At 36.9% G+C, this 17,718-nt stretch overlaps 1 protein-coding gene across 1 annotated transcript in view; it reads right to left on the bottom strand.

The window, feature by feature from the left end:
- Window positions 1–1,517: 1,517 nt before the first annotated feature.
- Window positions 1,518–17,718, bottom strand: part of KCNU1 (potassium calcium-activated channel subfamily U member 1) — a 137,638-nt gene continuing 121,437 nt past the window's right edge. Inside the window, exons 30-33 of the mRNA XM_087969817.1 lie at window positions 12,978–13,099; window positions 5,315–5,515; window positions 3,129–3,166; window positions 1,518–1,710 (exon numbers count right to left, since the gene is read on the bottom strand). Coding sequence (XP_087825943.1) covers window positions 1,518–1,710; window positions 3,129–3,166; window positions 5,315–5,515; window positions 12,978–13,099 — 554 coding nt within the window. The remainder of the gene's footprint in view (window positions 1,711–3,128; window positions 3,167–5,314; window positions 5,516–12,977; window positions 13,100–17,718) is intronic.

Consider the following 17,718-nt stretch of genomic DNA (forward strand, 5'->3'; position numbering starts at 1 on the left):
GTGTAGGATTTCTCTCAACAGTGAGTTGGAACTCAAAGTGAGGTTCAAACAATTTGGTGGAAGTGTACATTTAAAAAAGAAGATGAAAAACCTGATCAAGCTTGCAAAGTAAAAATCCTGCCAAAATGTGTTTTGGGATTAGTTCCTCATTTAGCCCATTCAGTTCCCCTATTTCTGATGGAGTCGTCAGTTTTGCTCATGTCTATATGTGTTAGTATAACTTTATTTAGGCCTGTGGGCCAGATGCATGACACTGTGAGTTTGACACTTGTGATTTAGGCAGTCACAGTTATTGCAATGTACAAGGTGCCCTAGTTTAGGGATAGAACATATGCCTTCATGCAAGAGATAGGGATACAAATCCTGATATCTCAAATAAATGAAGTCAGGTTTAGACCTGAAATGCTGATGAATCATAGTCAATTTGAATAATATGTCTACAGAGATATTTGTTCTAGATCAATTTGGACCTAACTGAATTTATTTGGAGTGTTTGATTGATTTGAAATCCACACATGCATTTTAGTGGTCTAAATCAGTCAAAACTGATTTGAATCAAATTTGATTTGGGATTTCAGTATGAATCTGTCTGGACACTTAACTGACCAGTTTTTCAAACATGAGAATTGAAATGGGCCTGATCTATATATCCTATCACAACAGCACTTAGCCAAACAATGTAATGTTTAAACTTTTTATAAAAGAAGTTTCTAACTTAGGAAGATTGTGTATATCTGAGTTTACTAAACTGGAAATACAATCATGTGATAAGAATAGTGCAGCATTTGCCCAGGCAGATGCTTTCTGTTTTCTGCTAGCTAACCAACATAAATTGCCATACTTATTTTGTCTCTAATTTTGTCTTTAAGAAATGGTGCTCTAAATTGATATAATTGTTCTGACAATAATCTTTTTCCTTCTGATTTCTATGTGGGAACAAATCAGGATCAATTCAACATGGCTGCTCACCCTAAGAATGAGTCAAAGCAAATGATTATACATGAAATCATACATAAAGTATGATTTTCTTTTCCCTACTTCCTCATTTTCTTAATTGAGTAAATTAAGAACTTTTAATTTAAACCTAAGGAAAATACCCTGTGATAATCCATTCTGGAAAAAGGAGGCATGATTAAAATACACCATCAAGAAGATGGGATCAGATAGGCGAATGCCATCCTCAAATTTGTTATAAAGTTTTGGAGTCTTTTTAAGTAAGTAGCAGAATGCTTCTACATTCATATGTGGGAGAAGGGCAGGCAAAGTTGGATAGTAGAGTTAAATGTATCATCAGTTTAGAGTCCTTGGGTTGCCAGAAAAGGTCCAAGTCCACTCCCCCTTGAATTCCATTGACCCCTATCTCGTGCCAATTTAGTGCTGACCATTAGTTGACCAGACTTGTGTATAGATCTGAATAAATCTTCTATGTTGCAACTTTTTGCATGATCCTTATTGTTTACACTGAACATTACTTCAGATCTCTGGGGTTAAAAAAAACAAATGGTCACAGACACTTCTTAAAGAAAGAAGACTTTATTTATAAAGGAAGTGTCATTTTCTTTCTTTTGAAAGGTAGTCCTTTGACGTTTTGCTGGAATAGACTTCACTACGTTTGTTAGGTCTTTGGATAAAATATTATGTGGAACTAGGCAAAAGAGTTGATCAGAAGCAAGGACCTCAAAATTAGTGGGTGGTCGAGCAATCACAAACCTGTTTTAGAGAAAAGTCACCAATAAAACAGAAATCAATTAAAAACAATAGCTGTATTGTTCATGAGGAAAAAAAACAAATTTATAAAACAATACTTTTATTAGAGCAACTAACATACAAAACCAGTGTATTCAAAGACCTGAATATTTATCTGAATATGGAAGGGAAAGAAAGAAGTTAACAAACAGAAATTTAATTCATTTTACATAATACTGATTTATTAGAATTTTTTAAAATAGCATCTTATACTGGTTCCTCTCATTGACAAGTTAAATGGTATGTTGGAGAGTAACAGAATGACTTTTTATAAGATATTGACGATGAAAAGTTTTTATGGAATAATAATGCCATAGTTTTCAACAGCAACAATATTGCATTAAAAAATCAGCCAAAAATAGATAAGTACTAATCTTACATTGGTAAATTTGCCTAACTCATGTGGAAAAAAACTTGAAGGAATTTTAGGAGAAAATGTAGCAATACTTGGCAGAGCTATAAGGCATCTTGTGTTAATGTCATAAGCCTCTGAGTTATTTCTGAATTGGAAGTTGTCTTTGGTTAATGGAATAGTATAAGAATTCTTGCTCTCTGTGAAAGAGAAGGTTACAGATTCAGCCTCTGACTTATACTACAAAAAAGGGTGGTGCTTCAACTCTAAGAGTGATGGATGCTAAAATCCTAGCAGATCTGGAAGATGCTACCTCAAGGAAGTCTAGGCCATGTAGGTCAGAGGTCTGATTCATTTTGTAGATATCTATACCAGTGGTTCTCAAGCTGTGATCTGTAGGCTGCAAGAGGTCCATAGGGCTTTGAAGAAATGTTATGATTTAAATTTTAAGTCTTGGTGGTCTATGGACATGGTCTGTAGCCAAAAATATATTTAAAGGGGGTCCAGAGTAAAGAAAAGGTTGAGAACCATGATTGATACTGTTACTGTATATAGTCCACCATTTTATTTGCAGTAGTAGCCAACTAAAGTGTCTCCAAGAAAAGATCACAATCAGGACATCAAGACAATTTATCTCACTGCATTTTAAAACCAATTGAGCCAGCAGTCACCACTGTATCTCCTGACAACAACTCCATATATTAATTATAATTGCATAATTCACTACCAGTACTACAAGATGTGCTGAATACTACTCTCAAATCCTATCCTTTAATGATGATTTTTCATCATATTATACATCCCCAAAGCTACTTTTCAAAATTCATATTGTTTCTGAAAGATTATTGAACATGCCAATATTTTATTGCTGTGTATGCAGGTAGATAGCTAAGCCAATATTTTATTGCTGTGTATGCAGGTAGATAGCTAAACCTTTATGAGAAAATTTAAATTTTACTATACTTTCCTGATTTCATATGGATTGGGGTTAGGTTTCAGGCGATAGATACCGAAGCAAAGAATTCCATACATATCAAGGGCTTTAGTGAACACATCGTGAAAGAAGAACTGCAAAACAAGAAAACACTTTTGATTCTATATCAACAATCCTTGATTAACTGAAGACACATAAACTAAAAGTAGAAGATCACAGTTCAAAAAAAGGTGGATTCCCACATCACTTCTTGGGAAAATAGCAAGCTAAAATTTATTTTAAACTATTTCCAGGTTTCTATAGGTATTTCCACTGTGGTATTTTCATTTAAAAAATAGATATTGTGAAGGTATGATACATTATAAAACACACATTTCTGTTGGATTCATCAATATCGGGCTGAACAGAACAGAACTTACAACTCTCCTAGGAAAAAAATTGGAAAAGTCAGAAATAGAATTGGCAGTTTCTAGAAAATCTTTTATGTAAAGAATTCAGACATGGAATGCTGAGCAGAATGAATCCATAGAAATATCAAGGAAGAGAGGATAATGTATCCATAACAGATAACAGATAATCAGAGTTGGAAGGGACTTTGTAGGTCATCTAGTCCAACCCCCCGCCCAAGCAGGAGACCCTACACCATTTCTGACAAATGGCAGTCAAATCTCTTCTTGAATGTCTCAAGTGATGGCACTCCCACAACTTCCAAGGGCAAGCTGTTCCACTGGTTGATTGTTCTCACTGTCAGAAAGTTTCTCCTTATTTCCAGGTTAAATCTCTCCTTGTTCAGTTTCCATCCATTATTCCTTGTCTGGCCTACAGGTGCTTTAGAAAATAGCTTGACCCCTTCCTCCCTGTGGCAGCCCCTCAAATATTGGAAGACCTCTATCATGTCTCCCCTGGTCCTTGTATGTCTCCCTGTTTGTTGTATGTTTTAGCCTCCAGTCCCCTAATCATCCTGGTTGCTCTTCTCTGTACTTTTTCTGGAGTCTCAACATCTTTTTTATAATGTGGTGACCAAAACTGGATGCAGTACTCTAGGTGTGGTCTTACTAAGGCTTTATAGAGTGGTATTAGTACTTCCCTTGATCTTGATTGTATCCCTCTGTTAATACAATTTAGGATTGCATTAGCTTTTTTGGCTGCTGCTGCACACTGCTGGCTCATATTTAGCTGGTTGTCCACTGGGACTCCAAGACCTCTCTCACAGTTACTGCTATTGAGCCTGGTTTCACCCAGTCTATATGTGTACTTTTGGTTTTTCTTGCCTAAGTATAGGACTTTACTTTTCTCTGCATTGAATTTCATTTTATTAGATATGGCTCAGTGTTCTAGTCTGTCAAGATCCATGTGGATCTTGAGCCTATCTTCTTGGGTGTTAGCTATTCCTGCCAGCTTAGTATCATGTGCAAATTTGGTAAGTTCCCCTTCTATTCCCTCATCTGAGTCATTTATGAAGATATTGAAGAGTACTGGGCCTAAGATGGAACCTTGTGGTACCCCACTGCTTACTTCCCTCCATGTAGATTTAGACCTATTAAGGACTACTCGTTGAGTACGATTTGTCAGCCAGTTGTGAGTCCATCTTTAGAGTTGTATCTGATTAGTTCATACTTTATGTTTACAGAATTGTTTCACCCAGTGAAGGAATCACAATGAAAACTTTGTAATATATATTGGACTTGCTTACACTATCCTAGAGAGTTGGCAATAACTCAATTCATATCATTTACCAAACAATGGACTTTAAAAAGAATTATTAGAAAAGTATCGTTTCCTTTCTAAACAGATTAACAGCACATTCTTACCCAGACCACTGCCATTGATCAGCTGTAAAAACAGCTGTTCACTTACCAGTTGTTTTTCTCATGTATCAACTCTTATTATACTCAGATAGATAAGTAGTGTGGAGACCCACTGAAGATATCTTGCCTAAGAACAATTTAAAAATTTGGGCCAATACAAATAAAGGTGACTTTTCTTTTTCAAATACAGGTCATATTACAATCACAAATGTTCCTTGTTCCAAGTGCTCCTAATGATTAGCCTTGATGGAAGCTTTGTCTATTGGCTACAGTATAATGTTCTAAATGTGAATCTTGATTTCAATATTCTGTTTAGGATCAGCTTGGCAATGTTCAAGCATATCATCCAGAGCCACATAATTATAGTTAACTCATGACTATCAAAAGCTTAGCTTTCTAATTCATTAGACAATTATATGAGGGAGCAAAATGGATTAGTTTGAATTAAATCAGCTGGCATCTAACAAAACTTACCAGCAGCCCTTCTATTAATTGTGGATCATCTATTAATGTTAAAAGAGCCAGTTTACATCTGTTTCTAGCTCCCCAGGACATCATATTGCTATTACTGCCAATCATTGAAGTCCCGTCTGCCAAATATTCTTCAAGATCTGGGCTGGTCCCACCTGTCACCAGTGTCTGAAGCAAAGCTAGCACATGGTAATTATTGTAGGTCTGCAATGAGAATTGATAGAAGATCAAATAAAACATTTGTGTCAATCAGATAAGAGAAAGGTTTGCAAACTAAGTTCACTCAGAATTACTGTAAATGCCCAGGCTGTAAACTTCACCTGATTGGCCAATTCCATTCATAATGATTTGACTGCAAAGAAATCTGTAGATATGCACTTCCTTTTTTTAAAGACATGTATTAGAAAAATCAGGGTGTGGACTTCTTGGATCTAGTTGTGTCCAGCATGAAGAATCAGGACCTCATGTTAAGTTCCTGTTAAGCTGGTTTATTGCTTGTGCCTATACACAAGAATGTAGTCAACTGATAGCACTAAATTGGCATCAGATAAAAGTCAATGGAATTCAAGGGGTCCTGGACTTAGATCACTTGTGGGAATATAATGACTCCAGACTGATTCCTCTCTTGACTCAGCCTCCCATCTCTGCTTCTCCTTCTACAAGTTGTCACTCGACTTATTGCTAACACTGTTGGAAAGCATTATATATGCCAAAGAGAGAAAGAGTCATATTTTCCAATCTTCCTTTTCTTCTTTATATATTTTCTGTTCTTAACTTCTTAGTTAAGAGCACCTTGCAAGTAGCTGCCCCTGATTTTTTATTCTTACATCAATAGATAAATCTTTTATTATGGTCACAGATGAGAATTAAAATATTGAAATAAAATAAAATACACTGCTCAAAAAAATAAAGGGAACACTTAAACAACACAATGTAACTCCAAGTCAATCACACTTCTGTGAAATCAAACTGTCCACTTAGGGTAGCAACACTGATTGACAATCAATTTCACATGCTGTTGTGCAAATGGAATAGACAACAGGTGGAAAGCATAGGCAGTTAGCAAGACATCCCCAATAAAGGAGTGGTTCTGCAGGTGGTGACCACAGACCACTTCTCAGTTCCTATGCTTTCTGGCTGATGGTTTGGTCACTTTTGAATGCTGGCAGTACTTTCACTCTAGTGGTAGCATGAGAAGGAGTCTATAACCCACACAAATGGCTCAGGTAGTGCAGCTCATCCAGGATGGCACATCAATGTAAGCTGTGGCAAGAAGGTTTGCTGTGTCTGTCAGCATAGTGTCCAGAGCATGGAGGCGCTACCAGGAGACAGGCCAGTACATCAGGAGATGTGGAGGAGGCCGTAGGAGGGCAACAACCCAGCATCAGAACTGCTACCTCTGCCTTTGTGCAAGGAGGGACAGGAGGAGCACTGCCAGAGCCCTGCAAAATGACCTCCAGCGGGCCACAAATGTGCATGTGGCTGCTCAAACGGTCAGAAACAGACTCCATGAGGGTGGTATGAGGGCCCGACATCCACAGGTGGGGGCTGTACGTACAGCCCAACACCATGAAGGACATTTGGCATTTGCCAGAGAACACCAAGATTGGCAAATTCACCACTGGCACCCTGTTCTCTTCACAGATGAAAGCAGGTTCACACTGAGCACATGCAACAGACATGACAGGGTCTGGAGACGCCGTGGAGAACGTTCTGCTGCCTGCAACATCCTCCAGCATGACTGGTTTGGCAGTGGATCAACAATGGTGTGGCGTGGCATTTCTTTAGGGGGCCGCACAGCTCTCCATGTGCTTGCCAGAGGTAGCCTGACTGCCATTAGGTACCAAGATGAGAACCTCAGACCCCTTGTGAGACCATATGCTGGTGTGGTTGGCCCTGGGTTCCTCCTAATGCACGACAATGCTAAACCTCATGTGGCTGGAGTGTGTCAGCAGTTCCTGCAAGACAAGGCATTGATGCTATGGACTGGCCCACCCGTTCCCCAGACCTGAATCCAATTGAGCACATCTGGGACATCATGTCTCGCTCCATCCACCAACACCACGTTGCACCACAAACTGTCCAGGAGTTGGGGGATGCTTTAGTCCAGGTGTGGGAGGAGATCCCCCAGGAGACCATCTGCCACCTCATCAGGAGCATGCCCAGGTGTTGTAGGGAGGTCATAGAGGCACATGGAGGCCACACACACTACTGAGCCTCATTTTGACTTGTTTTAAGGACATTACATCAAAGTTGGATCAGCCTGTAGTGTTTTTTTCCACTTTAATTTTGAGTGTAACTCCAAATCCAGACCTCCATGGGTTGCTAAGTTTGATTTCCATTGATAATTTTTGTGTGATTTTGTTGTCAGCGCATTCAACTATGTAATGAACAAAGTATTTAATAAGAATATTTCATTCATTCAGTTCTAGGATGTCTTATTTTTGTGTTCTCTTTATTTTTTTGAGCAGTGTAAAACATAACAGAATAAGGACTATGGGGTGACAGCAGAGTTCAAACATCTAAGGGGCTGTCAGAAAGAAGAGGGAATCAACCTATTCCCCAAAGTACCTGAAGGTAGGAAAAGAAACAATGGATGGAAACTAATCAAGGAGAGAACAAACCTAGAACTAAGGAAGAATGTCCTGACAATTAGAAGAATTAATCAGTGGAACAGAAGGTCTATGTGCTCCAACACTGGAGGTTTTTAAGGAGAGATTGGACAACCATTTGTCTGAAATGGTATAGGTTTCCTGCCTGAGTAGGGAGTTGGATTAGAACACCTCCAATGTCCTTTCCAACTATATTATTCTGTAAAAAAAAACAATAGTATATTATAATTAGTAGTAAGATCATCAATGATCAGCCAATCTGCTTAATTTTACAGATAGTATAGCAGAATTTAGCTATATTCACTATCATACGTATGTGATAGTAACAGCTGTACATAAAAGATTAGAATTTCCTGGTTTTGTACCAGGTCAGGAGTTATAAAATGGGTCCATGAATTCTTATACAGGGTAACAGGATATGAGCTGCAGTTTCAATGGCCTCTTGTTCACAGGGACACGATCATATGGAACTGTTTAGTATTGGCTGTCCAGAATATGTATGGAGAGACCATTACAACATGTTAGAGGTACTGGTCTACAAAATTTAGGAAGAGTTATAGAAGTATCTCACTCATTTATGAAGGAGGGAACTTGACTGCTCAATAAAACATTCTTATTCTTAACAATAGTAATCTTGTAAGTTAAGACGGTCTGTTACTGTGTTAAACTTACCAAGTGGAAAGTTAAGTAAGGCATTAAAACTGGGCTCCTTGTGTTCTTATCCAACAACACTGTTTTAAATAAGCCAGTATTTTGAAAGGGATGTCTTTGCTGAATTTGGAGAATCAAATAATTCATTTGAACTGCTTCCTACCCTGCTGCTAAAAATAGTCCAGTTATGATCATATTCCAATTGTGATGAAAGCATTTTTCATCATTTTAGCATCCATAATAACTGAGCTGAATCTTGAAATCCCAGACCAATTTTTAGATTATTAATAAGAAAATAGAAGCAAGCTGGTGAGCAGTTTTGAAAATACAGTATAGTTTAATTTGGATGAATGTGTAACCATAATTACTCCAGAAAATTCATGTCAACTTTACTTTCACACACCCCATTTTTATATTTTGTAAATATGAAAAAAAAAAAAAAAAAAGCTGGAAACCTGCTTGTTCTGAGATACTGAAAGTTATTTCTGAATTTTTTTTTCTCCCAACAAACGTATTTTGTGATTCTAGCTGTAGTTCTTGAATTGAAAGACTTTGTGTAGTGAAATGAGTCCACAACACAATGAAGGTGTTGCATACATATTTACCTATTAAATGTGAAATGCAATACCTTCAACTATTCAAATGCTTAGCCATGGTTTATGGGTTCTCTATGGTTAAGGAACTATTTCAATTTCATACAAGGCAGAGAAACTGGAGTTCCAAATTTTAGTTAGCACTAGCAAAACTAATATAAGTTTGGATGTCATGTTTAGCCACAACTAAGAGCATATGAGATCGGGGTATGATAGTATATGCCAGGGTTGTCAAACTGGCAGCCTGTGGGCCAGATGAATCACACACAGGCCATGCCCACCCTGGCTCCATGAAGGGGAAAAAAGTCATGAAATGTCACATGATAGCAATGTGATGCTGTGAGTTTGACACCCATGGTATATGCTTTTCAGGTTGATCAACCAGAGAAATTAAACATATTGGGCAATATACTTGTTTCATTACATAGTAATTGCAGATATCCAGAACATTAGAATAAGGTTTGATTACTGTTCCAATCAACAAGAAAGGAAAAGGATAGAGAAGACAATAAGTTTACCTTTGTCTGTGAAGACATACAGTAGGCCATTTTGGTGAGTTGTGCTCCATTATTTCAACAGCTGTATCAGCATTTTTAAAAATCGAATTATCCAGTATTATCCTGAGCACTAGGTCAGGTTTATCTTACTCAAAAGGAATTGGCATTTTACATACTTAGCTTTATAGGGCTGAGCTCTTTAACATTTCTTGGCTACATTTCTTTTTTTAACATCAAAAGGATTGTTGCATTCTCTGACTTGGAAAAATAGAAGGATTTATGTGTCACCTGTGTCCCTCTGTATTTTATTTGCTGAGTTAAATACATCATTGGAGTTTTCAGAATAAAAAGGAAGACAAGTAGGCAGAGATTGCTTTCTATCAGAATATCCCTGCAATTCAAAGTACAACATAGAGTTCATACTGCAATTATAAAGCATATAGGGATTAATCATCATTCAAATTAATTAAATTAGAAACATAGAATTATAGGGCTTGAAGGGACTTTGGAGGTCTTTAGTCCAACCTCCTGACCAAGACAGGAGACCTTATGTTATCCTGGACAAATGGCTGTACAATGTTTTCTTGAAAACTTCCAGTGACCCAAAACTCCAGGAGACAAGCTGTTCACCTGATTAATTGTTCTCACTGTCAAAAAATTTCTACTTAACTCTAGGTTGGATCTCTCTGATAAGTTTCCATCATTTATTTTTTGTCCTGCCTCTGTTGCTCTGGAGAATAGACTGAACCCCTCTTCTCTGTGACAGTCCCTCAAATATTGGAAGTCAGCTATCATGTTACCCCAATCCTAGTTTTCTTAATTAGGCCAGATTAAATCAATTTAAATTTAATAAAATTCATTTTTGTCCTGCCTGAGTACATTTTTTGCAAAGTGGTACATTACCTGAAAGTAAGATGTAGCTCTGACCAAAAAGTTGCCCATCATTGCTTTAATATATTCAAAAGAAACACTTTATTAGAATGTCAAGAATTGCCTTCTTACAATCATATTATTTTGAGGAAGTGGAAGAGCTATTTACTAATTAAAACACTGTAAAATTGACCATTGTACTAGTATATCATCAACATTCTCGTCGAATTATGTTTTAGCAATGCTCAAGAAAGCCTTGTAAATAAAATACAACATAAATAACCTATTTAAATTACTGGTAGCTAATGTTTTACCAATAGATATCCATCATTCTGAGAGTTTCTAAAAATTATAATTGTTGCCATATTATAATTTTCACTACTGTATACATTTCACATGCAACTATTTTGAATATTGTTTTGCTTTGTAAGGACCTAGTTAGAACTTTTTTCATGCAACTCCCTTAAATATACCCATTTTTGTTTGAATGTTTTGAGCTGAGACATATTGAGAGAAAAATGCTAGTGATTCTGTGATTTCTTTTCTGTCTATTCCATGACAGAATTTTGGCAGCTGATGCCCTTTCTCTTGAAAAGAAATTTAACAGATTTCACTTACATTTCTAATGAAAGCCTAGCAAAATTATGCATTATCCACAGTGGTGGGATTCAAAATTTTTTACTACCAGTTCTGTGGGCATGGCTTGATGGGCGTGGCAGGGGAAGGATACTGTAAAATCTCCAGTCAGAGATGGCATTTTCTGGTTGTCTGAACTATTCAAAATTTCCACTACTGGTTGGTTCTCCAGAACTGGTCAGAACTTGCTGAATACCACCACTGATTATCCAATTCTGGTGGCTCTTGTAGCAAATAATGCTGTGATAAAATCCATAACATAAACTTTGCATGAGCTACGTGAAGAAATATGTTCTGAGAGTCTTCCTAATTTGTATTTAAAAAAGGAACCAGTCTCAAATTCAGTGGCAATTTAATCTGTAATGTAAGTTTGACCAGTCAAAAATGTGTACTGTTGACATTGTCTGTCTGTCTGTATGTATGTCTGATGGATTCAGCAAAAGACACCCAATTAATGACCATTTGTGGTCTAACTGCATGGTAGACCACAAATGGTCTACCATGCAATGGACCACAAATTGAAGGATTTATATTTTTGCAGTCACCTGGTTGCTAGCTCTTTGAGAATCATTGAGGCCATTTGGGGATTTATATTCCAATTTTTCCATTCCCCATCATGCACTGAAGAAGCTTATTGAATGAAAAGCAAAATGTTTTCAAGGAAGAAAAAAGTCCAGTTACCTTTTGGCAAAGCACTTTTGGGACAATCATGACCTGAATGATTGAGGATTGGGTTGAAAACCTGCTTATTGCCTTTGGTAGATACTTGGACCCAAACTGTGCAAATTTTTCAGCATCATGTTCTGTGTTGAGTCCCCAAGAAATTGCCAATTCTTTATTGAGTGACAACTCATCACCCATATGTTCTTGAGCTCAGAAGGAAGTGTTGACACTTAAGTTATCTAAATCAGAATCAATTTAGAAGTCAAGGAATGCCCTGGAAGCTCTGTTGTAGTATAGCTTGTCTTGACACTGCTCTTTAGATGAGAAAGAACACCAGGGATGGTATACTATAAAGAAGATGTTGATGCTGAGCCAATAACCAGACCTACAACTTCAGCTCTAGACCTAATAGTTCCTGATTTAGACCATAAGCTTCATCTACCCAACTCTGATCAATACTGAAACAGAAATAAGAATATTTACCTATGTTGAGAAAAATTTAACCTGGTAGGGTGAATTAGGAGTAACTTGTTGAAAGAAACAAGTTATTATTGGGATTGCCTATGCTTAGTAGAATAAGAGAGTGGTGAAATGTATGAAATAATGGTACTTGCTAGTTGTTGCCTGTCTGCAAAGACTATGATTTCTATTCTAGAATTTCTATGTGGAAAGACCTTCAATATTTAACATTGTTTCTGAACTCGTTTTCTTGGGTTTGATCCACTTCACTGTGAAGCTGCTTATGTGAGTATAAAACTTGGTCTAAAGTTATAATTCTGAAATAACCCTAAAACCTTAAGTCAATTGAGCAGTGCTGTTAGTGATGCCAAGGCAAGTCCTTTGTAAAAATCGTTATATATTTTCAAGGATATCAGTTATAGCGGTCATAAATAGTCGGATAAATATCTGTCTTTACAGTAAGTTAATGTGTTGTATTGTGATAACATGTGATATTTTGACTTGGGTTCTCTTGGCTAGGTTAGAGATAGCTATTTTTAGATAAGGAAAATTAATTCAACTGAACAAGGAAGATCAGTTTGTACTTCTGACAAAGTTGGAGAAGATCAAGGAGTTAATTGGTTCATCCTACAGAAAAGGACACTTTAATAAGAAACTTGAATAGGGTGACCTTTCAGGAACTTACTGTGCACAACAGAGAATCCAAAAAGCTGTCTGAAAACAGTGCCCCTTTGGATAAGTTATGGTCTGACTTGTCAGAGTTTTCCATTTGACTCTGCTGAAAGAACTGTGCATTTGCAGCTACCTCTGTAGGAGAAGAAAACACCAAAAAACAAACACGCAACACAAGATCAACTGTTTGCATATATCAGCTTAAATAAATGGAAGTTATAAGTTCAAAAACTCCACTAGATTGACTGCTACAGCATGAAAATGCACATAAGAAATCCTCAGCTTATAACCAGTAGTTTTAGAGATGGTTCAAAGTTATGACAGATATCCCGAAAGCTACTTACTACCCAGTTTTGAAGTTCCAACTTCACTCCTCTCCCATCACATGACTGCATTTTGGGGACTCGGCAACTGGCTCACGTTAATGACCATTTTCAGTGCCCCATAGTCATGTGATTTACAAAGGTTTTGCTGGAATCTGGTGTTTTCTTCCAGTAAAAGTAATGGCAAGTGTTTATGATAATGGAAAAAAACAGCCATTAGCAAACAATGGGTTCACTTAACAACTGCCACAAATTTTTTTTGCAAAATTGGGTCTAGTCACATGATGACCCACTTTTTGACTATTGCGACATATGACAGTAATTGCCAGGATGAATTTCAGTCATAACTCAAGGATTCCCTGTATTGTGCCAGGTGCAGAAATTCTCCTCCCAGAATAGTTTGATGGAAAAATTTACTTTAGAAAGCTTTCAAAGGAAAGTTGTATATGAAAATACACACATACATGCAATGTGTATGTTGGTATTATATGTAAGTATGTAGCCAAAGATATTTGGGTGACTTTCTTGTTCTTAATTTTATTGTTCTTGTTAGTTGCCTTAGGTTGAGTGGCAAGTAAGTTGTTGGATATATAAGTAAAAATAATGCATAAATTGTTTCCATGATGGTCTCCAGTTTTTCCAGATTTTTAATACATTCTGGGGAAAGACTTCGTCTCAAAGATTTTGTGAATTTAACATTTTTATTTCTTTAGTAAAATGTTGTTTTCATGTTGTGTACACTTTAATTTAGTTACATGATGCATTAATTTATTGAGATCAATTTGCTTCCCCAGTCCATCTTAATACTGATAATGTTGGCTTGTGCATCTCAATATTATTTCCATCAACTGGCAGGGCAGGGGTGGGATTCTACTGGTTCGCACTGGTTCGAGTGAACCAGTTGTTATGATTCCTGGTAGTTTGGGGAACCGGTAAAAGGGGCCCTTGGCTGGCCCCGCCCCTCTCTGCCCACTCCTCCATTCCCTGCATGCATGTGCGGCATCTCTGGTTCAGCCTGTTTTTGCATGCCTGCCAGCCACCAGGACAGCCATTGCTGCCTGCCTTCTGCTGCAGCCCTGCCAGAACTATCTCCCTGGGTGATGGAGCAGCAGGTGAGAGAAGCAGCCGCTGACCTGGCCAGAGCCTACATGAGCCTCTCCATTGTTCCTTCCTGCTGCTCCAGCTGGGAGAGCAAGAGAGTGTTTCCTGGCAGAGCAAAAAGCTTGCAAGTCCTCCTCCCATTGGGAAATGGCTCCAAGCAGCAGAGAGAAGCAGGATTCAAACCTGGCTGCTTTTCTGCTGCCCAAAGCCCATTTCCCAATGGGAGGGGAACTTGCAAGCTCTGCTGGTAAACACTCTCTTGATTTTTCAGCTAGAGCAGCAGGTGAGAGAAATAGCCGCTGACCTGGCTGGAGCCTACACGAATCTCTCCAGTGATCAGTGGTGATGGCAACAAAAAGGCGGGGGGGGGGGGAGGCGACTGGCAGTGGCAGATAGACGACTAGGGCTTGCAGAGCCTCACTCACCCAGGAACGAGCTCCACAGAAAGAGATTCCAACTCGATCAGTTAAACAAAGATTTCCTAATTCTACACCTGAAATTGAGCAACAAAATCCACCCTCTACTTTGGGACAAGATACAACAACTTACAACTTGGAGAGCTGAAACTGAAACCACTTACAAAAATGACAAACTCCTGAAGAAACAGTAGGTGCAGTAGGTGGAAAGGTGGAAGCCAAAGAACAATGTGAACTAAGATCTACGAGAGCTGCTAAACCTAACTACAAAATATAAACATGGAAGAGAAAAAACTGATTACAATTAATATAAATGGACTTAACTCAGCCGTTAAAAGAAGGAAAACCTTTCATAAATTAGAGAAATTAAAATTTGATATAATTTGTCTACAAGAAGTACATATTAAAAAACAATATGAACAATTGTTGATAAAGCCAAAACTAGGGAAAATATTTACTTCCTTGACACAATGTAAGAAAAGAGGAGTGGTTTTATATATTAAAGAGACCATCCCAGCAAAATTGATTTATACCGATGATGATGGAAGAATACTAATGGTGGAAATAATGGAAAATAATACGAAAACACTCCTGATTGCAATCTATGCTCTGAATGACAAACAAGAAGAATTCTACAAAAAATTACATATGAAAATAATTGAACTGGACTATGCTAATATAGTTATGATGGGAGATTTTAATGGAATTGTAGACAATAAATTGGACTATACAGCACAGAAAACAATAAAGCAAAACAGAAAGACTCTCCCTAAATCTTTTTTTTAAAATGGTAGATGAAATAAACTTAAAAGATACATGGAGAGAAAGAAATGCTAAGACTAAACAATACACCTTCTATTCAAATAGACACTTATCATGGTCCAGAATAGATATGATATGGATGTCAACAGAATTAATAACTAATATTCAAGAAATAAATATTGAAACAAGTACTTGGGCAGATCACAATCCAATTACAATTAAATGGAAAGGACAAAAAAAAAGATCTAGATGAACGTTAAATAATACTATTTTAAAGGAAAAAGACTTCACACAGTGGATGGAGAAAGAATTGCCTTTTTTCTTTAGAGAGAAAAAAAAGAAGATACATCAATTCAGAATGTATGGGATACAATGAAGGCATATGTTAGAGGCTTGAAAATAGACTATACAAGGAAAAGGAATACTATGAAAAGATTGGCCTCTAAGGCCTTAGAGGATGAGTATAAAAGACTTGAAAAAGAGCTACAGAAAATGCCACAGAAAAAGGACATTAAGCTAAAAATGGATATAGTTAAACATAAAATGGGTCAAATAGAAAAAGAAGAATTAGCACAGAAAATTAGAGGCGCTAAACAGAACTACTTTGAAGACGCAAACAAACCAGGTAGATGGTTAGCATACAAATTGAGAAAGGAGAAAGAATCAAGGAAAATATTGCAATTAACAGATGACCAAGGCCAAGTTTGCTATGGTAGTAAAGAGAAGAAGGAAATCATTTGAGACTTCTATGGGAAATTATATATGCAAGAGAATATTGATGAGGAAAGAGTTAAACAGTACTTACAGAATGCTAATTTACCTCAGATACCTAAAGAGATTGAAACAATGTTAGAAAGCAATATAATGATGATGGAGTTAACTGAAGCACTCAAGAAGTAAAATAATGGAAATGCACCAGGCCCAGATGGACTTCTGGCAGAATTTTACAAAACATTACAAGAATTGTTGAATCTTCCATTGCTAGAAGTTATGAATGAAGTTATGTTAAAGAAGAAGATACCTAAATCATGGTCAGAAGCCTATATTACACTTATTCCAAAAGAGTAGGCCAATCCATTACAAATTAAGAACTATAGTCCTATTTCTCTACTAAATGCAGATTATAAAATCTTTGCTTCAATATTGGCAGAAAGACTTAAAAAATATCTAAATAATTTTATTCATCCTGATCAAAATGGATTTCTGCCAAAGAGACAAATTAAAGATAATATGAGAGTAATCTTGGACACCTTGGAATACTACGAGGCACATCCTGAAAAACAAATGGCTCTGATATTTCTATATGCACAGAAGGCATTTGATAATGTGCATTGGCGATTCATGTTATTACTGTTGGAACAGATGGGTTTTGCTAGGAAATTTATTCAAGCAATAGAAGCTATATACTATAAGCAAACGGCAAAGGTAACTGACAGATTCTATCAGTATAAGAAAAGGAACAAGACAAGGGTGCCCACTATCACCTTTGTTGTTTGTGTTAAATTTGGAAGTGCTAAACAGAAATATTAGAGATGAAAAGAATATAAAAGGAATGAAAATCAAAAAGGAAGAATTTAAGCTGCAAGCATTTGCAGATGATCTGGTTTTCATCTTAGAAGAGCCTCTAGAAACAGCACCAAAATTGATAGAAAAGATAGAGACATGGAAAGTTGGCTGGTCTGAAAATAAATAAAGATAAGACAAAGATCTTGACAAAGAATATGCTATTAAGACAAAAGGAAGAACTGGCAGACCAATTGAAAATTCAGGTCACGAATAAGATCAAGTACTTGGGGATATATTTGACAGCAAGATGTAGTACATTAAAAGAGAATAATTATATCAAACTTAAAAAGCAGATAGCGCTAGATCTGGCAAAATGAGAAAATTTACAACTGTCACTAATAGGGAGAATTTCAACAATCAAGATGAATGAATATATTACCCAGAATTTTATATTTGTTTCAAACAATTCCAATTAGGCTTGGAAAAGATTACTTTGAAGATTAAAACAAAATTGTGTTGAAATATATATGGCAAGGTAAGAAAGCGAGATTAAAGTTAAAACTTTTGCAAGATGCTAGAATTAGAGGAGGATTTGGTTTGCCTAATTGGGAGTTGTACTATCAAGCTACAAATCTGATGTGGGTTA

The sequence above is a fragment of the Notechis scutatus genome, chromosome 7 (assembly GCF_049901735.1).
Source record: "Notechis scutatus isolate UNSWTSFEM ecotype Mainland chromosome 7, rNotScu1.2, whole genome shotgun sequence".
NCBI classification, from domain to species: Eukaryota; Metazoa; Chordata; class Lepidosauria; order Squamata; family Elapidae; genus Notechis; species Notechis scutatus.